At 45.3% G+C, this 22,837-nt stretch overlaps 1 protein-coding gene across 5 annotated transcripts in view; it reads right to left on the bottom strand.

Annotated features, from left to right (window-relative positions):
• CTNNA2 (catenin alpha 2) overlaps window positions 1-22,837 on the bottom strand; it is a 783,863-nt gene that overhangs the window by 162,432 nt on the left and 598,594 nt on the right. For all 5 annotated transcript variants that reach the window (XM_053257021.1, XM_053257022.1, XM_053257024.1 and 2 more), the window contains one exon: window positions 18,410-18,562. In XM_053257021.1, coding sequence (XP_053112996.1) covers window positions 18,410-18,562 — 153 coding nt within the window. The remainder of the gene's footprint in view (window positions 1-18,409; window positions 18,563-22,837) is intronic.

The raw sequence follows: 22,837 nt of genomic DNA, 5'->3' as shown, positions 1-22,837 counted from the left end.
ACCAGCAGAAGGACTTAATGAACGAGGGAAACAGCAGAGCTGAAGATCTATGGGTGTTTTTCCGTTGGCTTTCAGAACTGTCAATCATGAGTGGAGAACAAAGTTTCCACTGATGTTGGGAGCCATGAATGAATTCTCGTCGTCTTCCATAAAAATCTCCTATAGAGGACTGCCACTAATTCTGAGAATCAGATTTCTTCTAAAGACTTTAAATAATAATAATGATGATGATAATGATGATGATGATGATGATGATGATGAAAAAGGTTTTAGATCTCTTACAGATATTTCATTGTCATTGTACTTTTGGCTTGCCTCTTCCTAGAAAAAAAGCAGGCCTTAACAACTTCAGATCCATATTTAGTTTTCTTGCAGGATACTTTGGCTTGGCGATTCATCAGCATTGTTTTTGCCATGCAATTCAGTTCAGTTCAGTTCCTGCTTTTATTGTCTCACTTGAGCAATGCAGAAAGCGGCAGTATCATTACATAGCTGCCAATATGTTCTCAAGATTTGAAGGGAATGTTTCTCAGGAAAAAATAAGATTGGTTTGCAGAATATAGGTCTATTTGTGGATTGCTATTTCATCTCTAGTGGCATGGTTTTGATTTCAATTGTACAAAAGAAAATAAAAACTCAGATTTTGGGCACTGATATCCCAACGATGCCTTCGGATTAATATGTATCGCTTAGCAGCAGTACACGTGGGCTGGGTGAACATCGGAACATTGGAAACTGCCATATACTGAGTCAGACCATTGGTCTATCTAGCTCAGTATTGTCTTCACAGACTGGCAGAGGATTCTCCAAGGTTGCAGGCAGGAATCTCTCTCAGCCCTATCTTGAAGATGCTTCCTGGGAGGGAACTTAGAACCTAGATGCTTTTCCCAGAGTGGCTCCATCCCTGGAGGGGAATATCTTACAGTGCTCACACATCAAGTCTCCCATTCAGATGCAACCAGGGACCCTGCTTAGCTATGGGGACAAGTCATGCTTGCTACCACAAGACCAGCGGCTCTTGGCTATAAGGGAGGAAGCACCCTCCAACAGACCAGCAGTGGGAGCTCCCTGCCAGACTCCAGCAGCAGCCCTGGCTATTTGTGGGGAGGCTGTCAGGGGGGAGCAGCCACCTGCTTTTGCTATTTGTAAGCACTACAGACTTCCCTCCTCTCCTCTCTAGGCTTAGGGAAGCCACTCTGCCCCTTTATTGGTAAAGGGAAATCCTCATTGGATCCCCTTTACCAGTATACCCCCGAATCAATTCGAACCAGTTTGACTGGAACTGGAAGCAAACTGGGCAGGTTCGGATTTGAACCGAACTGGCAAAACCAGTTTTGTGCACACCCCTAGCTCTCGACAGACCAGACCCGCCCCACCAGGTTCCTCGTCGGGAGAGAGAAGACCTAAAGGGATGCCACATCCTTCATGTGCCCTGCGGCTGCTGTGGTGCAGTGAGGGTGTCCAGGTTACGAGGCACCCTGACAGACCTCCTTAATATAATAGGATATGGAGCTTGGTTCGTAAGCACAGGTGTTTGTAACTCGGGGGTGCCTGTATATGCACACACATCTATACGTACATTGAACATAATGGGTGAATAGGGCTCAACAGTCTTGTGTTACCGTAATGACGAACACATTTATTGTAGCTATCAAGCAAGACAGCAACCAAGATGATCAGGGGCCCAGAGCACCTTTCTTAGGAGGCAAGGCTACAACACCTGGGGCTTTTTAGGTTAGAAAAAAGATGACTGCGGGGAGACATGATAGAGGTCTATAAAATCATGCATGGTGTGGAGAAAGTGGATAGAGAGAAATTCTTCTCCCTCTCCCATAACACTAGAATCAGGGGTCATCCCATGAAATGGATTGCCAGGAAATCTAGGACCAACAAACGGAAGTACTTTTTCACACAATGCATAATCCACTTGTGGAATTCTCTGCCACGAGATGTGGTGATAGCCAACAACCTGGATGGCTTTAAGAGGGGTTTGGATAACTTCATGGAGGAGAGGTCTATCAATGGCTACTAGCCAAAGGGCTGTAGGCCACCTCCAGCCTCAAAGGCAGGATGCCCCTGAGTACCAGTTGCAGGGGAGTAATGGCAGGAGAGAGGGCATGCCCTCAACTCCTGCCTGTAGGCTTCCAGTGACATCTGGTGGGCCCCTCTGTGAAACAGATCGCTGGACTAGATGGGCCTTGGGCCTGATCCAGCAGCAAGGCTGTTCTTATGTAAGACACCTCAAGGCTAACTATATCAGGCAGGCGGAAGCAGACAGCAAGCAGGCTGAAGGATGACAGTCTGGTGGCACAGAGAAGGCTTAGGCCTGGGATCAGAAATACGTTGCTCGGATTGAGAGAAGGCAGTAACTCCGGGGGCTTTATATGAGCGAATGGCACATGATTGGTCCACTGGTGCCCCCTGACCTCTTAAGCCAGGAGGATTATGGGCTGTGGTGTGAACGCTCTGCCTGGAATTGTCTGCATTCCCTTCTTCGATTAAGCAGTCTAGGTGGAGCAGAAAGTCAGTGTCTGATTCAAAGAGTGCCGAGTTCAAGCTCAGTTCTCTTACCACGGGACTCTGGTGTGTTTTTACTGGAAGAGGCTAACTTGGTGACGCTTCTGGAATTCATGGCTTGTCTGCTTATCCAACATTCAGTCCCGAACTTGCAAGCAAGGCATCAGTTAGATAAGCAAGGATATCTGTTTGGCTTTTAAAAGGAGGACAACAGCAACGGAAGCAATTTCCTTTGTCTTCAAACATATGCATCTCCTCTTAGATCTTCACAGCTGGAGGCTAGCAAATTGGAAAAAGGTGTCTGTGTTAACACAGTGTTGTGGGTACACAAAGTGTTCGGAAATGCAGTCACTAACTTGGAAGAATAAAATGAAGGAAATAGCTGAAGGTTTTTGAATAAATAAGTCAATGAAGAGTGCCATGCAGAAAGTGCTGGACCCAGAGAAGGGGGTCCCAGGCAGGGGCGTAACTAGGGTAGGGCAGGCAGGGCACGTGCCCCGGGCGTCACGTGAAGGGGGCGCCATTTTGTTAAAACTAAAAAAAAAATTTAAATGGCCGTCAAAAATAAAATGGCCACTGCGCATGCTCAAATGGCCTCTGTGAGGCCCTAGGCCATGCCAGGCCTCAGAGAGGCTATTTGAGCATGCTCGGTGGCCATTTTGTTTTCAGCGGCCATTTTTTAAAAACAATTTTTTTAAAAAAGGCCACCGCACATGCTCAAATGGTCCCTGCGAGGTCCTAGAGGCCAGTGGGGGGAGGGGGAACCTTTTCAGACTCTGCCATGGCCATTAGGAAGCCCCCCAAAGAGGCTACAGGTAATAATAATAATAATAAATATATAATATGTCACTGTACACATATTTAGTTTGGCACTATGTACAGAGAATCAGGGCTTGTGAATACTGAGCTGAAGCTTATGAGCTAGGATTGTATTCATTTGCTCTTACTTTGCTTCTTGTGATAAGTGAGTCAAATGTCATGTCTTAATAATATTGCTATTCATGGTGAGTTTGTCTTTGAATCAGTGTGAAATCCTTAGTATTAAGGCCCACTGGGAGTTTCTTGCTCTCTTTCTCTCATTTTAACTGTCTTTCTGAAATACTAGAATATATTCCAAGCAGTGACACAGTTGACTCTGCATATCCTTTAATTATTTTCAGAATATCTGGGGAAAGTCAAATTCTCCATTTATTTTTAAAACTTATGTAATAGTGATGCAACAATGCATAGTAGAGAATTAGACAGGCACTTCTGTTTAGTTTTCCAAGTACACCTCCACATAGTATTTGGGTATTTCATGAGCCCCAGCATACTGAAATTGGTTGTTTCCCAGCATTTTTTGGTCTGGCTACGTCCACTGCTAAATAGTTTTTGAAATATTAAAAGATTAACGAGCTTGACTTGTATTTTTCAGCTGATATTATGGTAAAGTTATCTGAAAGATGGGTGTCGGATGTTTGGACAGGGGGCGCAATTTCAGTGCTTGCCCTGGGTGCTATTTTCCCTAGATACACCTCTGGTCCCAGGTTCAAACTTCTGCTCAACAATGAAAACCTACTCCACAGGGTTATTGAGCGGGGGGAATGAGATCAACCCCAAGCAACTGCCCTGAATTCTGTGGAGGAAAGGTGGGCCCACAGGTGTAACAGCTAGCACTGCATTCTCAAACGTCGGAAGTGAATCCTATTGATTGTGGTGAGACTTATTTTTGTGTAAAGATATTTACAGCTGAAGCTGTACAAATATATTTTGGTAACATGTAAGAAATATGTAAAATATGTTTGTTTTTTTTTTAAAAAAAGCCAACCCTATTTCCAGTGGGACTGTGGGACAAACTACATGTTACATTGGCACTCTGTTATCAGAACTCCCAAGACAATTTGCTTCTGGTAGAAGGGACCACTTCTCCCATTTCAATAATATGTGGAAGAGGGAATTTTGGCAGAGGCTGCTTGCCATGAGGAAAACTGAACCTTCTGAAAGACTCTTGTGAAAGATACAATAGTCCTGCACTCCAGCATTTCAATGGGAGACTACATGTATGGGCACTGTAAGATGTTCCCCTTAGGGGATGGGGATGCGCTGGGAAGAACACCCACATGCTTCCATGCAGGTCCCTCCCTGGCATCTCCAAGACAGGGCTGAGAGAGACTCCTGCCTGCAGGAGTCTCTTGCCCCTGACCCCACTGCCACTTGCTTTCAAAGGTAGTGTAAATGATTAAAAACCTACCTTTTCCCTCGGCCTGGGACAGAGCCACCATTGGTCCAATGGGTTCAAAGAACCTGGGCCGCGCCCAATCAGGGGCCGCGCCTCATGGTCCAGACACACCCCCAGCGACGTGCAGCCCCTTTGGGAACTTAACTCCAACTCCCGAATTGAGCCTCAAGGCTCTGCTAGGGAGCCAGACTACGCCCCCCGCGTCTGACATCAGATGGGGGGCGGGGTCAGTGGGGCCGCCGCCGTGGCTGCACACAGGCTGCCGGCGGTCAGGCTCTGCCACTGCCCTCACCCCCCTCCCTCATGCCAGATTCCCCTTCACAAGTATACCCGGCGAGCCCCTCGAGCGGGCCCAGGCTCAACTGAGCTCAAGCCACTCAGGGTGGCTCGAATCCGGTCTGGATTCGAGCCAAACTGGGCAACCTGGTTCTGTGCACACCCCTCGTTCAGCCCACACCTGCAAGGCTGGCTTGCCATAGGGCAGGGTTTCTCAACGTGTGGGTCCCCAGATGTTATTGGACTTCACCTCCCATAATCCTCAGCCCCAGTGGCCTTTGGTTGGGAATTATGGGAGTTGAAGTCCAATTATATCTGTGGACCCACACGTTGAGAAACCCTGCCATAGGGGGAGGCTTGCAGCCAGGATCTGCAATTGTATCCTCCCCTTGCCGACATTCCCAACTCGCAGGGCTTATGCCAAGACCCAGGCTGGCACAGGCTGATGCTTAATTCATAGGCAAGAAGTCTTTATATGGCAAACATGGATGGTTTTAGCCTTGCAGCTGAGTGAGGGGGGAAATCCATACTATGCTCAAGATTTGGAAAAAATAGGAGGGGTCAATACTTATAATCCTTCTCATCTTTTTACCTGTATGGCAGTTAATGCAGTTAAGAGCATTAACCGAGAACTGGGAAGAGGAAAGACTTATAGAAGAATGATCATATCAAGCAGTGTCTGCCACACTGACAGGCACCTTCGATGGCTGCTTTTCTTTCTCAAGCAGCTGTCAGTTCAAAACTAAAGAGTTCCACTGATGGTGGGCAAATTGTCTTCCAAGCTGAAAAGGTGTAACAAGACCGACAGTTCCAGAGGGGAAACTGTGTCAGGCTGTTGCCGCGGCACGCACAGCCAGGAGTCTGGTGGCACCTTAAAAAAAAGAAGAAGAAGCAAGCAGGAGAGCTGGTCTGGAGGAGGAGAGCAAGCATGAATTGTCTCCTTTGCTAAGCAGGGTCCACTTTAGTTTACATTTGAATGGGAGACTACATGTGTGAGCACTGGAAGACATTCCCCTCACGGGTTGGGAAGAGCACCTGCATGCTTTCATGCAAAAGGTTCCAAGTTCCCTCCCTGGCAGCATCTCCAAGATAGGACTGGGCAAGACTCCTGCCTGCAACCTTGGAAAAGCCACTGCCAGTCTGTGTAGACAATCCAGAGCTAGATGGACCTATGGTCTGACTCAGTATATGGCAGCTACCTAACACATTTCTTGTGATATCATGTTTGTGGATTAAAGTCCACTGACATATATTATAGATACTGATACACACACAGAGATAGAGGAGGAAAAGGCTTTCAAGTTTTCCTGGGAAATATCTGAAAACAACAAAAATCAACATTTGGGTTATTTTCAAAAGTTCATTTAAAAAAAAAACACACAGGTGGACTGTAGACATGCAGAGAGTTGCTACACCCATGATGGCCCAAGCTAATGGGTGCTGCCTTAGCTGGAGAACCTTAGGAATTGGGATCACACTGAATTCATATGGGCGGCTGAGGAAGGCTCCATTCAAAGCCACAGCAGACTCCAGGCCCCATGGGATGCATTTGCTCTGAATTACTCCCTGACATGACTTAAAAGAATCTGCATAGATCTAATGCTCTTTGTATGATTATAAGAATCTGCATAGATCTAATGATCAATGGAGATGCTGGAAGGAGATAAGCCTGAGGAACATGGGAAGCTGCCTTATTCCGAGTCAGACCATTGGTCCATCTAGCTCAGTATCACCTACACTGACAGGCAGCAGCTTCTCCAAAGTTGCAGGCAGGAGTCTCTCCCAGCCCGACCTGGAGATGCTGCCAGGGGCTGAAACTGGGGCCTTCTACATGCAAGAAAAGTATTGCTACAGCCCCACACTGACAGACATCTCCTTCTTGCCTTCACAGAATTTGTAATATTTGGGGGTTGCTGTGGCATCCCTACAGTTTCTTTTCATCCTGTCAAACTGTAAAGTAACAGATTTCATTTATTTTGTGTATAGGACAAACATTTTCAGTGCACTCTCCTCCAGACACTGATTGATCTGGCAGAAGTCTGTGCTGATTTGTGTTCTACTTGAGGAAAGGGAGAAGCACAGTAAAGCATCCCATATGGCAAAGTGCTACAAGATCACAAGGAGAAGAAAAAAGACCTAGGGAAGACACAGCTTCCTGACTTTGCAAAACTAGAAGAAATCTTTCCCCAAATGACATCCGGATGGTCAAGGGGATATTAACAAATGGCTCGGGTAAGCCTAATAGACAAAGAGACTATAAAGCAGAAATAGAAGCACTGTTCTTTAGTTCAATCGGCTGCAAATGACTATCCTTGCCTGCAATTCTATTGATTTGCCGGCACTATATCAAATTTTAATCACCATAAAATATAGGCTTATACAGCTCTGCCTCCAACAAGTGCTCTTTGCAGGCAAATGATTATTTTGGACATCCCTGGAAACCTATGAACGAGGAAAACAGATCGGTACACAAAGAAGCTTCATAAAGTCCTCCTTTCAATTGACTGATGCAAAGTGACTAGGATGCGCCATCTTTGGGAATGAGACGATTAGGCTTGGAATGGAAGCAGCCCCTGGAAGGCGGCAGTCAAAAGGGACCAGAATGTACATGTTCTGCAGAGGCTGGGACATTTTGAGAACAACAGGTATCCTGGTTGTAAGAACAGCAACTGAGGAGATGCAATGGGTGAGAGCAAGACACATGGCCTTTTCCATTGTAGCACCAAGCTTATGAAACACCCTCCCACATGAGGCTCACCTAGCTTCCTAGGTGTCCAGCAAAAGTTGTCCAAGTGGCAGTCAAAGTATATAGCTGCTTCAACAAGCCTGTCTATTGATTTATGCCTCTTGATTTGAAATGGTTCTTTCAAACAGTTTTGAATGATGCTATTGATCTTAACATATATTCTTCCTTTCATTTGGTATTGCTGTGATTTGGGGATTATTTTAGAATTATCCTTGATGAACCATTTTTGGTTTTGCTTTTTTTGCAGGGGGTGGGGTGGGGCAGATTCTGCTGTGAAGCATTTTGAGTTTCCTGGTTTGAAAAAAAAAGAGAGAGTTGTTTTTCTTTTCTTTTCTGACGTCCTTTTGCCATCCAACATTATTTACAGAAATTTCAGTTACCAAACAGCAACACATTAAGCAATATTTCATACTCTCATTTCAGACAGAACAATCCATTTTCACACACATTTTCTCTGTTCAGAGTTACATGCAGAGTTACTGAAGAGACTCATCCAAAGTATGTGTCACACTTATTGCAAATGTGTGTTATCTTACCCCAGATAACCTCAACTTGGCTTATAGAAATAAAAAGCTTGTCAGTATCAATAGCGCATTCTCTCTCTCTCTCTCTCATTTGTGTTTGTGTGTGTATACACACACATACATTCATGAATACACATATGAATGATTGCATCATTCATGATTGATGGGAAGAGAGCTGGTCTTGTAGTAGCAGGCATGACTTGTCCCCTTAAGCTAAGCAGGATCCACCCTGGTTACATACGAAAGGGAGACTAGAAGTGTGAGCACTGTGAGAGATTCCCCTCAGGGGATGGAGCCACTCTGGGAAGAGCATATAGGCTCCAAGTTCCCTCCCTGGCAGCATCTCCAAGATAGGGTTGAGAGAGATTCCTGCCTGCAACCTTGGAGAAGCCTCTGCCAGTCTGTGTACACAATACTGAGCTAGATAAACCAATGGTCTGACTTGGTATAAGGCAGCTTCCTATGTTCCTATGAGTCTAGCAAGCCTTTTACAAACATCCTTTTTAGAGACATCATATCCAAGACATGAGAAATTCTTTGAAATAAAGCTAACAGCTCACAATGAGCAGTCTTAATGGGGATAGGGGAATATTGTGGCACCACTGCTGTGGCACACAGAAGGAGGGGCACTGTTGGAGAGGATGCAGGCCATGCTAATAGGAATGCTGTCGTTTCTGCCACTCGCCACGGTGGGAGAATCTATGATATTGCTGGAAGCGCATCTGGCATCCTGCCCAGGAGCACCGCTGCTCCCATGCCCACAGCAGCAGTGCCTCAATACCCTCGCATCCCAATAAGGGCTGTGCATCATGTCCGCCAACATTTCTATAGTGCCTTAGAACAGAGGCAAGAAACGTGGCTCTCCAGCTGTTGCTGAATTACAGCCCCCATCATCCCCCGCTGTGATGCATCGTGGCTGGGGTGATGGGAGGTGCAGTTCAGTAGCTTCTGGAGAGCCACATGTTGGCTACCCCTGCGTTATAGTGCTCAAGCACTTCTTCTATCAAGTCAGACATCCTTACAACCATCCTGCAAGGAAGAAATAGAAATAGACTGTCAAAATAATAGTAAAACACAAGGTACAGTCATTAAAAAGAACCACAGGTGTCATTCAAGGCACAAAAGGAAAGCATTTACTTGGAACCTACAAGATCACACACTTAGTATCCCCATATTATGAATGGGGGTCCATCTCAGGGTGAAAGCAAGGAATTTGCCAAGAGCGTTCAGTGACTTCATGGCAAAGGCAAAATTTGAACCACATTTACCACTTTTTTTTTTTTTTTAATATTTAGAGACTACCCTTCATCAGCCTCAAGCTTAGCCTACAGCAGTGGTCTCTGAGACACTAGGCTCCAAATTAGACTAAGCTCTGTGATCAGATATTTCTTGGGGCTTCTTTCAAAGGAAACAGCTGACCCCACACCATTGAATGCCATTTCTACTTATCACGTCTATGTTCCGTAGCATTGTTCATTTAGCTCAGGCCTGCTCAACTTAGCCCCCCCCCAGCTGTTTTTAGACTACAGCTCCCATAATCTTCAGCCACAGTGGCCAATAGCCAGGAATTCTGGGAGTTGTAGGCCAACATCTGCAGGAGGGCTGAAGTTGAGCAGCCCTGATTTAGATGTACAGCCCATCCTACCATCCAAGTCTGTGGCTGATACCACTAAGGCACATCATAATTACCCTGCCAGATAAACCACCATTAGTTCCACTTTACAGATGGGGAACAGAGTTTGGGGGATAGGAGTTTCCCCAAGGTAGCATGAGCTGAGGTCCAAATATTTAAGAGAGCACATTCGTCTTCATGAACCCCACCACATATTAAAACCACAGGGGGAGGTCCCCATGTGGTTGCCACCGGCTCATTTGGTGGTGACCAAAAACTGGGCCTTCTCTAGGGTTACCCCAGAGCTCTAGTAACTGCAAACTGCCTGGAGATTTTATATGGGGAAGTATACAAATACGATAAATAAAATAATAAATAAATTAACATGAGGGCCACTGGGCCACACTTGCTCATATCACCTTTGTCATATCACCGGCTCATTTGGTGGTGAGCAAAAACGGGCCTTCTCTAGGGTTACCCCAGAGCTCTAGTAACTGCAAACTGCCTGGAGATTTTATATGGGGAAGTATACAAATACGATAAATAAAATAATAAATAAATTAACATGCGGGCCACCGGGCCACACTTGCTCATATCACCTTTGTAAACCGCCCCTGCTGAATGACCAAAAAGGCACCTTTTACAGTGGAGGTTCTCTTCTGTTTAGTAGAGGAAAGCAACTGCCTCTAATCAACCCCACAACAACATCTTTCTGGAGGTTGTTCCTGGTATCTACCTTGTGTTTCTTTTTAGATTGTGAGCCCTTTGGGGACAGGGAGCAAGCTTTCTTTCTTTATAATTATTTTTCTCTGTAAAATAGAAAAAAATTTGAGAGCTTTTGTTGGAAAGTGGTATATAAAGATCTGCAGTGCCCGTAGTCGTATATTCAAAGTACTGCATTGTTCTCTTTTTAAAAGGAAGATCTGACATCTGTTCTAGCCCTAGGCTTGGTCTACTGTGGCAGCAAGGAAAACAAAAATATATCTTGTGCTTCCTTGATTTCGGTCTTGGCTCTTAGAGCCATTCTAGCTCATATTTGCTGTCGTAAGCACAGTGTGTGCATGCAAGGTAAAAGGCCGTTTTCAGAGCAAAATTGCTCTGAATCAAATTGCGGCATATTTTAATCTCCTCTTCTTAAAGGCTCACTTGGTTCAAGAGATTGCCTAAAGGCAGCGTATTAAGATCTTTGTTTCCCTCACAGGGCTCGAAGGCAAATGGAAATGCATTAAGGAGAAGCACCTGAAATGTGATGTGTGCTGCACAGGCCTGTGTGACATTTTAGTCATGGGTCGGTCATCATAATAGATGGCAAGAATCCATTCTTCAGAAAGCTACGACTACAGGTCAGCACTCTGAACGTCCCTTAAGAATGCTGCAAGTGCAGATGTGTTGACGTATCAGCATTTGGGAGCTTGGTTTTCACATCTACTATGATGTGTCCTATGTGGTTTGTACAGTTGATAAATGGACAGGAGCCCAAAGGATGAAAGGTATCATGAGGTCTTGTGGTAGCAAGCGTTGCTAAGCAGGGTCCACCCTGGTTGCGTATGAATGGGAGACCACAATATCAGCACTGTACGATATTCCCCTTCGGGGATGGAGCCGCTCTGGGAAGAGCATCTGCATGCTTGTGTTCCAAGTCCAAACGTTCCAAGTCCAAACATTCCAAGTCCCCACCCTGGCATCTCCAAGATAGGGCTGTGAGAGATTCCTGCCTGCAACCTTGGAGAAGCCACTGCCAGTCTGTGTAGACAATACTGAGCTAGATGAATGAGTGGTCTGACTCAGAATATGGCAGCTTCTTATGTTCCATGCTGCTTATGTTCTCACTGCTTCCTGCCACTGGAATGTCCACCTGACGCCTTGCTCTCTTTCCCCCTTTATTTATTTATTTATTTATTTATTTATTTATTTATTTATTTATTAAATTTATATACTGCCTTTCATCAAAACAATCCCAAGGCGGCTAACAACAAAATTTTAAAACAAGATTGTAAAAAAGACACAATTAAAATATTAAGCTAAAAATATAAAACAAATCTGATTGAAAAGTCAAAACAAAAGCATAAAAACAATACAAAGACCAGCAGCAGAGACAATCAAATAAAAGCCTGGGCAAAAAGCCAAGATTTTACACTCTTTCTAAAAGCTGTGATGGAGACCAAGGAGCGAATAGCCACCGGGAGAGCATTCCAGAGTCTGGGGGCAGCAACAGAGAAGGCCCTGTCCCGCGTGCACGACAACCGAGCCTCCCTCATTGTCGGCACCCAGAGCAGAGCCCCCTCAGATGACCTCGTCAAGCGGGCAGCTACCCTTGGTTGCAGGCGGTCCATCCCGGGCCCAAACCGGTAAGGGCTTTAAAGGTCAAAACCAGCACCTTGAATTGGACCCCGAAACGAACTGGCAGCCAGTGCAGCTCTTTCAAAATGGGTGTGATGTGCTCCCACCGGGCAGCTCCAGATAAAACCCTAGCTGCCGCATTTTGCACTAGCTGCAGTTTCCAGATATTCTTCAAGGGCAGCCCCATGTAGAGCGCGTTACAGTAATCCAGCCATGACGTGACTAACACGTTATTACATACAAGCACCTCTGCAAAACACATCTCTTCATCCAGAGTGGGTGTGGGGGAAATTCCTCAGGCCCCCCAAGGCTGAAGACCCCCCAAGATACTATCACAATGCTATCTACTGACAGCAATTGTGGGGTGCATGGAAAGGGCCCAAGACTAGATTTTTCCCCAGGCTAAATTTTTGTGGCCCCACTCTTCATTCCAACCCAGCTCCAGGTCGTGCATGATCATTTTAAAAATGTGAAAAATAAGAATTAGGGGCTGGGGCTTCTCCATGATTAGTAGAAGCAAATTATACAGGAGAAGCAAATATACATGCATTTGCCTAATTTGCATTATTTAAGTAGACCATAGGATTCACCTTTTCTCAGTACCAAAGTTGGTTTATAATGATGTAGAAATGTGAATGCATTCTTTTTTCGACCAGCACATATAAAACCCGGGCATTAATCCGGAATACCGCCAACTGAAATGGTCCTATGCCATGGCCTCCTGTTCAGCTATATGACAAACTTCAGTTTTACATGCATGCCATCCAATCTCTTTGTTCACCATACAAAAACCAACAGAGAGACTAAAAGAACCAATGTATCCCACCCATATTGCATTTTCTCAGTGATCCATTTATTTTTAATTCCGGTTAAAATAAATGTAGCATGAGGAGCAATGAATGGTGTTACTGAGCAAGTGGCCTAACCATCAGAGAAAGAACATTAAATCACAAATGGCCAGTAACCCTCTGTAATGACAGTGGATATTAAACACCAGCATTGTATTTGCCTGCTCAAGAATAGGGGTCAAGGGGGGTAGTTCAATGAAAAATAACATGCATGACACACAAAGAGTGTGTGTGTGTGTGTGTGTGTGTGTGTGTGTGTGTGTGTGTGTGAAAGCCATATTCATGTGGGACTTGTTCACAGTATGACACTCGGTATATTTTAATCACTTCAGGTGATTAAAATCTGTATGTCTTTGCTCTCTCTATATATGTGTCTCGTTTTCTCTCTGTATGGGTTTTAGCACCCTTTCCATTCTTGCTGATGAAGAGGTATGTATCTCCTGAAAGCTTGCACACCTTTATCTGTTTTTTAGCTGTTATTCTCTTGGGCCATCAGAACACTCACTACATGTAATGCTCTTCCTAGAAACTGGCATCCTCCCCATTTTCCAGCTGTGTTGCTTAAAGACTATGGAAATGTTCTACTCCTTATTACACTGCATGAGCAACAATTGTTGTTCATCAGCGGCCAGTGGCTTTCTAGTGAAAGGCATCAAGACATTTCTCAAGTTATTTGCATCAACCAAGTGTAGTCTGAAAGCCCCAAGCATGTAGGGATGGTTCCTCTCACGGTTTGAATTAACAAAAGTGACTCAGTAGCCTTAAAGCTAAATATTATGACCTATCAACTCACTCTTAGAATTCAGCTTGCTCAAGGCTGCAGTTCAATCTTTGTGACATCAGAGAAGCCAAGCCAATCAGAGGGGTGTAACTCCACTGCTTGCAAAGCCACACTGTGATGTTACAGTAACTCATAGTAACTCACAGTAACACACTATGCACAGCCAGTGGACAGTCAACATAGTAGTTAGAAATAAAACAACACCTTAGTGATGGCCAGAATTTTTATTTTATTTTTTATTTTTTATTTTTACACATTTTTATATCCCGCTCTTCCTCCAAGGAGCCCAGAGCGGTGTACTACATACTTAGGTTTCTCCTCACAACAACAACCCTGTGAAGTAGGTTAGGCTGAGAGAGAAGTGAATGGCCCAGAGTCACCCAGCAAGTCTCATGGCTGAATGGGGATTTGAACTCAGTCCAGCACTCTAACCACTACACCACGCTGGCTCCTATGCAAATCTCTACTGCTACATGCAAATGCTGAACTAAAACCAGAACTACAAATACCTTGGGCCACTCTTTCTTATAAAAAGGAAGTACTTTTTCACAAAGCACACAATCAATGGAATTCTCTGCCACAGGATATGGTGATGACAACTAGCTTGGATGGCTTTAAAGGGGGCTTAGGCAAATTCATGAAGGACAGGTGTATCAATGGTTACTAGTCTGGTTGCTACAGGCCACCTCCAGCCTCAGAGGCAGGATGCCTCTTTAAAAAATTTTTTTTACATTTTATATCCCGCTCTTCCTCCAAGGAGCCCAGCACTACATACTTAAGTGTTTCCTCACAACAACCCTGTGAAGTAGGTTAGGCTGAGAGAGAAGTGACTGGCCCAGAGTCACCCAGCTAGTATCATGGCTAAATGGGGATTTGAACTCGGGTCTTCCCGGTCCTAGTCCAGCACTCTAACCACTACACCACCTCTGAATACCAGTTTCAGGGGAGTAACAACAGCAAGAGAGAGGAAATGCCCTCACCTCTTGCCTCTGAGTTTCCCAGAGGCATCTGGTGGACCACTGTGGGGAACAGGATGCTGGACTAGAAAGGTCCTGATCCAGCAGATCTGTTCTTATGCGAATTACAAAGCTGGTCTACATGGCCACTGGCCACTGATCATTCTATTGGACAGGAAGTGTCTGCCTAGAGCTTTGGGGATGGGAGCTGGGCATATCTGTTCTTTGCACTGAATATCTGCAAACCTATAAGCCCCCAAGATGAGCTTACACAGGTATTCATTCACGTATTTATCAAGATTGAATACTGCCCCAAACTTCCATCTCTGGGTGGTTTACAACCACATATATCATGCAAGTGGTTTAGGGTTGCTGATGCCTACCGCAATGGTCACGTGACCCTGGATCAATGCCAGCATGAGGATTTGCCATATGTCAACGTATCTGACATTCCTTTTAAAGGGAATGTTGGGTTCATACTGGTATTGTATAGTAAAAATACTGCCTGCACAATTCCTTAGGCATCCTTAGAAACGGCTTCATCTTCAAAGAACAGAAACCTTCTGCCCAGAAGGAAAGCCAGTCACATGTCACATTCATTGTCTTGTGAGCTTTAGCCATACAAGGGCCATTCTTGCCACTAGAAAGTCACCTCTCAGCCCTTTACTCCCATCCTCTTTTTAATACTACTTTAACTATTTTGGAGAGACAATCCAATAATTACTCAGTGTGCTTTGTAATCTGTTTGTGTCAGCTACAGCACACTGGAACATCTCTTTGGCTCCGTGCCTGGTACAGGCAGGCACTCTGCTGTGCTGCTCGGCTGGCAAAGTGTTAAGTGAAATCTGGTGGCGGATGCTGGCGATATTATTGACAAGGCACAAAGAACATAGGTGAGCACAGGGGTTCTCCTGCTTGGGCCCCCAGGCGTGCTTGGTCTCCAGCTTCCATCACTGATCATGATCCAGGTCCCAATCTGGCCATTATGGTTCGGAATAAGGGAGTTGTAGTACAACATCGTCTGGGGACCTAGTCTGAGAATCTTTGTGCAAACCCTTGGCCACCTGGGCAGTTTTTAGATGGTGAGTCCTTTTGGGACAGGAACGCATCATATTTATTATTGATTTTTCTGTGTAAACTGCTTTGAACACTTTGTTGAAAAGCAGTATATAAATGGTAGTAGTTGCAGCAGCAGCAGCACAACCTTATAATGCAGGGGCAGGCAATCTTGGCTCCCCAGCTGTTGGTGAACTATAACTCCCATCATTCTCAGGCCCAATGCATTTAGGCTGGGAATGATGGGAGCTGTAGTTCAACAACAGCTGGCGAGCCAGGGTTGCTTACCCCGTTATAGTGAAATATCAAACTCCATAGGGCTAAATGGAGCAATTATATCAGGCCTGTACAACATAAGGCCTGTGGGCCAGATCTGACCTGTGGGGAGTTTTTTGCTGGCCCACAGGAAGGATGATTCTGCAGCAACAGCTGGAATCATGAAGAGCTCCTAGCCTTTCTAGTGACAAGCAGCCACAGCTCAATGTATTTGTCTTTAGGAGTCCAGATGTAACTCGCCTGCCTGGCTAGTCCTACCCCTGGGCCAAAGCCCACTAACAACATCCCTCATTCAGGAGCAGAGCCAACCAAGTGGTGGCCTGGGTCTGGCCCCGCCCAGCGGCTCCTCTGATGACGTCCCATGCATGTGACATCATGCACATGGGGCATGACTGAGCCCCAAGAGAATCCCCTCCCCGCCCATGAACGAACACTTGCCTGTCCTTCAGGCAGCATTTGCTGCCTGAAAGCATCTATTCCTCTTTCTCTGCTCTCCAGAGAGGGAGAGAAAAGGAGAATAGATGCTTTCAGGCAGCAAGGGCTGCCTGAAATGAAATGGAAGCACTCGCTCGGGCTCTTCAGAACTTGAGGTCACACGCAAAGGGGACGTGGCCTCGAGCTCCGAAGAGCCCAAGAGAGCACTTCCCTGTAATTTCAGGCAGCAAATGCTGCCTGAAAAGGATGGGCAAGCACTGGCTTGGGGCTCTTAGTAGCCCAGGCATGGGTGGGGGGAGTTCGTTCAGGGCTCTTTCGGAGCCCGAGCCATGCCCCCCCCCGGAGCTTCAGTGGTCTCTACCATTGGTGGCCCGGGTTCTTTGAACCTGTTCGCACAATGGTGGCTGTGTCCCTGCCCTCGTCCCTCTTTTCTCCCACCTTCCCCAACTCCAACCTTCTGCCTCCTCAATTTCATTAATTTTTCAAATAATTAATTTTAGTGTAGTAAATGACCGGGCTCAAACTATCATACTTCGGACACATTATGTGAAAACCCAGCTTCCTTGAGAAGGCCATAATGCTGGGGAAAGTTGAAGGAAAGAGAAGAGGACGACCAGCAGTAAGGTGCATGGACTCAGTTACAAGAGGAATGAATGCACCACTGAGAGACCTTTAAGGCCAAGTTGAAGACAGATCATCCTGGAGAGAATCTATCTATGTGGTCGCTAAGAGTTGACTCTGACTTGACGGCACTTAATCAATCAATCAATCAATCAATCAGTAACGTGCTGAAAATTGACTTCAGCCCCTGCACAAAAAGTCATGGTTGGTTCCCGCCCACCAGGATATTTGAGTTCTGCACTTCGGAATTAGATAGATTCTAAGTAATGCAAAGGACAATGCTGGGCTGAAGATATTTCCACTTCTGGAATAAAAAGTCAAAATGATACACACATGTTTTGGACTGTTCATTTTAAAAAAATGAAAATACTGTGGAATCTGGTAACTGAATCATCTATCTCATGTAGCTTCTAGTGCTGTCAGCTTTTGATGTAAAGAAATCTGGTGTTTGAGTGGAGGAGTGGGGGCCAAGGGGGGTAGTTCAATGAAAAATTGCACACACGACACACAAAAAGTCCCAGGCTCAATCCCTGCTAATTCCAATTACAGTGATCCCTGGTAGTCAGACTAGGAATGTCTAATGGAGACCCTGGAGAACTGTCACTGGTCAGAGTAGGAAGGCCTGAGCTAGATATACCAGTAGTCTATCTTGGTATATGGGATAGAGCCTGGAACAGGCCAGGGAGTGGAGCCCATTGGAAGCTGGCAGAAGCAGAACTAACATAAAAGGTTTCCTGTTTTTGTGTGTTTGTTCTTTTTGTGTTTTTGTACTCTGGTCTATGACCGTAATCAAGATTGGATAGGATAGGATAAAAGGTTTCCTCCTCTGTGCCTAGCACTGGCAGGAATGTTGGGTGGTAGTCAGTGTTCAGGTTCTACCACAAATATGCAGCAAAATGGGTGTGAGAGAAAACCCACTACCCAGCAATGCTATTGACACATATGGTAGCTCTGCCAACTACCCTCAAGCTTGAAGCATGGGCTGACGAAAACTGTCTGGCTCCTTAGCGCGCATGTGTCAGCTACCCAGTTCAAGCATGCACACTAAGCAAAAACGAGACTGTTGATTTTACTCAAAGAAGTATGGCAACTTGGCAAGAAAAACAAACAAAAAAGAAAGACCCCTTGTCCGTGCAGATGCTTGGCAACTGTTCACTGGATGTAATGGCCCCAGTGAAATCCCTAGCACACAGTCCAACTTACCTCCACTAGCTTGTTGGCGTGTTCGCGGAACACTTGAGCGTATTCCTTCACTTCTTTCTCATTACCACTCTTGGCTGCTTCGATGAGAACCAGCAGTGGAACGTTGGTCTCAAGGAAGGAATCGGATATATGATCCATCACTGCTTTCCGGAGCTGCGATAAAAGAAAGCAGAGAGCAGTAAGTGGCTGGACATTTATCTGAACATGTTGCTGGCAAGTTCGATCAGACCTTTGCCGTTATAAATACATTTGTCACTTCTTACCAAGCTACTGGAAGAATTGGCTTTCAGACCTTCCTTGATATTCCAGGTAATAATTTAAATGCATGGAACAAAAATTATTAAACAAAAACACCCTGATTATACCTGACTGAGTATCCTGAAATGACTGATGAGACAACATAACTCTTTAAAAAAAACACACATTTTTTTTTACAAAAAAAAGGTTTAAAATGGAATCTAAATTTAATGCAAACATGTGAAAAGTCTACACTTCTAATCTCTTAAAGCAAACCTATGATACTCCATCAAAATCCATAAATCAAATAGTGTTTTTCCCCTGTAAAATAATGAATGGGATAAATACCTGACTTTTTGGGCCAAGCCTTACAAGTAGGAAAGATGCAATAGATGGTTGATTGATTATTGTGGGCTTTGTACTGAATCCAGGGGCCTGGCACATCATCACAGGCACTAGGATTCAGAAGGTACAATCCTGTATCTCATCAGGATCATTCACTGAACACAGAGGAGTAATTTTCCATTCATATCTTAAGTCTTCTAGCTACTGAATGTTTGAAGCACCTGAACATTTTGACAGTATCAACCAAAAAAACATGAACGTTCTGGAAGAAATGTTGGAGAAGCCCAATAAGTATAAGGCCTTACTTCTGGCCTAGAGCCTCAGAGTCAGGCGGTATATAAATTAAATAAATAAATGATAAACAAGTGATATAAAAAGTTTAATCTTCCCAGAGGTGATTGTAGTGCATGTAGAGAAATCAATTAATTCGAAAACGGCCTCCTTTCTTCTAAGCAGTTATGATTTGATAACTGGGCTGGCCTGTATAGATGTGACATTTGTGTGAATCAGCACACCCATGTGGTCCATCTATAAGTGAATGCCTGGATGCATGGGGGAAACACCTTTTTTCAGCCACTACCATTATGGGAATAAGGGCATTTGTATATAGGCCATCAAAGTGGATGTGCTCGTTCACACAAGTAGTGCCAACAATGCATAACTGTGAGTGGCCCTTTCAGGAACTGAGTGTGCACTGTATAGCTGATCTTCAACAGGTGCGAGCCTAAGGGATGTCGGGGGGAAATTCAGCTTGTGTACTACATCATAAAGCCACCTAATGGTGCAGCAGGGAAATGACTTGACTAGCAAACCAGAGGTTGCGGGTTCAAATCCCTGCTGGTATGTTTCCCAGACTAGGGGAAATTCCTGTATCAGGCAGCAGCGATACAGGAAGATGATGAAAGGCATCATCTCACACTGTGCGGGAGATGGCAATGGTAAACCCCTCCTGTATTCTACCAAAGACAACCGCAGGGCTCTGTGGTTGCCAGGAGTCGACACCGACTCGATGGCACTCCTTTATCTTTACCACGCCACAACTCTGGTCAAGGAAGGGAATAAAACAGAGATCAGGCATTCCAGCTCTATAACAAGACTGAAGTGCATCAGCTGATACCCCAACTCAAAGTTTCTAGATCACTGCCTCAGAGACCCTGCTCTGGCTGCCATGAGAGGTGCCAAAAAACCAGCTTCACATGCCCACTCTTCATATGCCTTTGCTTTGCCTTGCCCTACCCTGCTAATTGAGCAAAGAGACACCTTTGAAAGTGGTGGTTCTCTTATATTTAGCAGGGGGAGAGCAACTGGCCCAATCCAACCCCAGCACAGCATCCTTCCAGTGGATGTTGCTGGTATTGGCCTTATGTTTATTTTTAGACTGTGAGCCCTTTCGGGACAGAGGTCCATCTTATTTATGTATTATTTATTTTGTGATGTAAACCACTTTGAGAACTTTGGTTGAAGAGCGGTATATAAATATTTGTTGTAGTAGTAGTACCCGACCTCACGTCTCCAAAGGAGTCGGGGCTGAGAGGTGCCCCATCTCTGACCCACCCCCTAGTATTGCCATTTCACGAACTACCACAACAAATATTTATAAACCGCTTCACAACTAAAGTTGTCAGAGCAGTTTACATAGAATGAAATAAATGGAATGGTTCCTTGTCCCCAAAGGGCTCACAATCTAATAGGCTCCTTGTCTCCAAAGGGCTCACTATCTTGGTTAGGGCCAGTTGCTCTCCCCAGGTGTGGAGCCTGACCGCCAGTGGCCTGTGTGCGGCCCCGCTCACCCCGCCCCCCAGATCTGACGTCAGATGTGGGGTGTGTGGTCTGGCTCCTGAATGGAGCCACTCAGCTCCGTTCGGGACTCATTTGGAGCACCGGCCATTTAACTCCTGACGGGACCGCATGGCCCCTTCGGGAGCTAGACTTGGGCTGGTGCTGCATTCACAATGCAGCCAGGAGCAGCTCTTCCCTGCCTTAAAGGGAAGAGCCGCTCCTGGCCGCGCTGCGAATGCAGTGGCCATTTTACTACTGAACGGGGGCCACACGGCCCCCACTCGTGAGCTAAACCAGCACCCCCACGTCTGACATCAGATGTGTGTGGGGGGGTGCTGGGGCCACAAGGCACGGCCCCTGACTGGGTGTGGCCCGGGTTCTTTGAACCTGTTCACCCAATGGTGGCTCCGCCCCTGGCTCTTCCCCTGCTAAATGTAAGAGAGTCACCACTTTAAAAGGAGCCTCTTCGCTCAGTGAGTAGGGTTTAGCAGTGATTGACATCTAACGGTGTGAACAGAGTTGTGTAGCAGCTACCCATCCTGGACAATGCTTTGCACTGCTTACAAATGCTTTAAAAACCCCACTCAGAGACCTTTCTAAAGATATCCACTTGTGGAAAGCACTCGCAATGAGCTGCAATAGGCTCCCTCTTTACAGCAAGGTTTGAAAAAGTTCCTTCGCTCAGTGGTAGAGCATCTGCTTTGCATGAAGAAGGTCCCATCTTCAGGACTGAGTGAGATGGACCAAAGGTGTGACTTGGTATAAGGCAGCTTCCGATGTTCCATAGGTAGGGTTGTCATATTCTGGCTTTCCAAATCTGGGTGGCTAGTTTGCAAATTATGTAAACTGGCTGGAAAATAATTTCTGAGCAGAATAGTGACTGCACTTTTGCTCCATAACTCCGCTTCTGTAAGGGCTAGAGCGTAGTTTTTTTGTTTTTGTTGTTGTTGTTGTTTTTAATCGAATGAAAGCTGAAATCTGGGAGAATCTGAGTGAGCTAAGCAAGCTGGGTGAAATGCTTAAAATCCCAGAATTTCAGGGGACATGGCAACTATCCATAGGGGTTTCAAAATCTGTTTATGCTACACTCAGTAACATTGTATTTATCTGTTTATACTGTACTAATACTACTACAAATATTGTAGAAATTCTTTTCCCTCTCACACAACACTAGAACCAGGGGTCACTCCATGAAATTGATTGCCAGGAGGTCTAGGACCAACAAGCGGGAGTAATTTTTCACACAATGTGTGATCCACCTGTGGAACTCTCTGCCTCAGGATGTGATGAGAGCCAACAACCTGGATGGCTTTAAGAAGGTTTGGACAACTTCATGGAGGAGAGGTCTATCAACGGCTACTAGTCGGAGGGCTATAGACCACCTCCAGACTCAGAGGCAGGATGCCTGAGTACCAGTTGCATGGGAGTAACAGCAGGAGAGAGGACATGCCCTCAACTCCTGCCGGTGGGCTTCTCAGAGGCATCTGGTGGGCCACTGTGTGAAACAGGATGCTGGACTAGATAGGCCTTGGGCCTGATCCAGCACTCGGCTGTTCTTATGACTCTGTGATTTGTTTTAAACTATTGCTTTTAACACTATTTTATGGTTTTTACCTAGCATTATTTGTCTACTTCTTTCTAAAGTTGTTAACTACCTCGTGCCAGCCATTGGCTGGGAAACAAATAATAAAGAGTAAAATAAACGTAAAAACTCTGCTCTGTTCATCACATGCAACTAAAATGTATACATTGAAAAGGTCTTTGGTTCATCTTTCCATTGTGTCATTGGAAATAACTCAACCCTGCTAACTGAGCAAAGAGGTGCCTTTTAGAGTACCTCTTAAAGGTGCCTTTTAAAGTGGTGATTCTCTTATCACCTCATAGGCGGAGAGCAACTGGTTCAGTTCACCTCCAGCACAGCACCTGCTCAGCAGCTGTTGCTGGTTTCTATCTTGTTTCTTTTTGGGGTTCTGAGCCCTTTGAGGACAGGGGCCCATCTTATTTATTTACTTGATTTTTCGATGTTGAACTTCTGTTGAAAAGCACTATATAAATAGTAGTGGTGGT

This window comes from Hemicordylus capensis, chromosome 5 (assembly GCF_027244095.1).
Source record: "Hemicordylus capensis ecotype Gifberg chromosome 5, rHemCap1.1.pri, whole genome shotgun sequence".
Classification (NCBI taxonomy): Eukaryota; Metazoa; Chordata; class Lepidosauria; order Squamata; family Cordylidae; genus Hemicordylus; species Hemicordylus capensis.
Note: the sequence above shows the minus strand (reverse complement) of the source record. Positions and strands in the feature narration are given on the sequence as shown.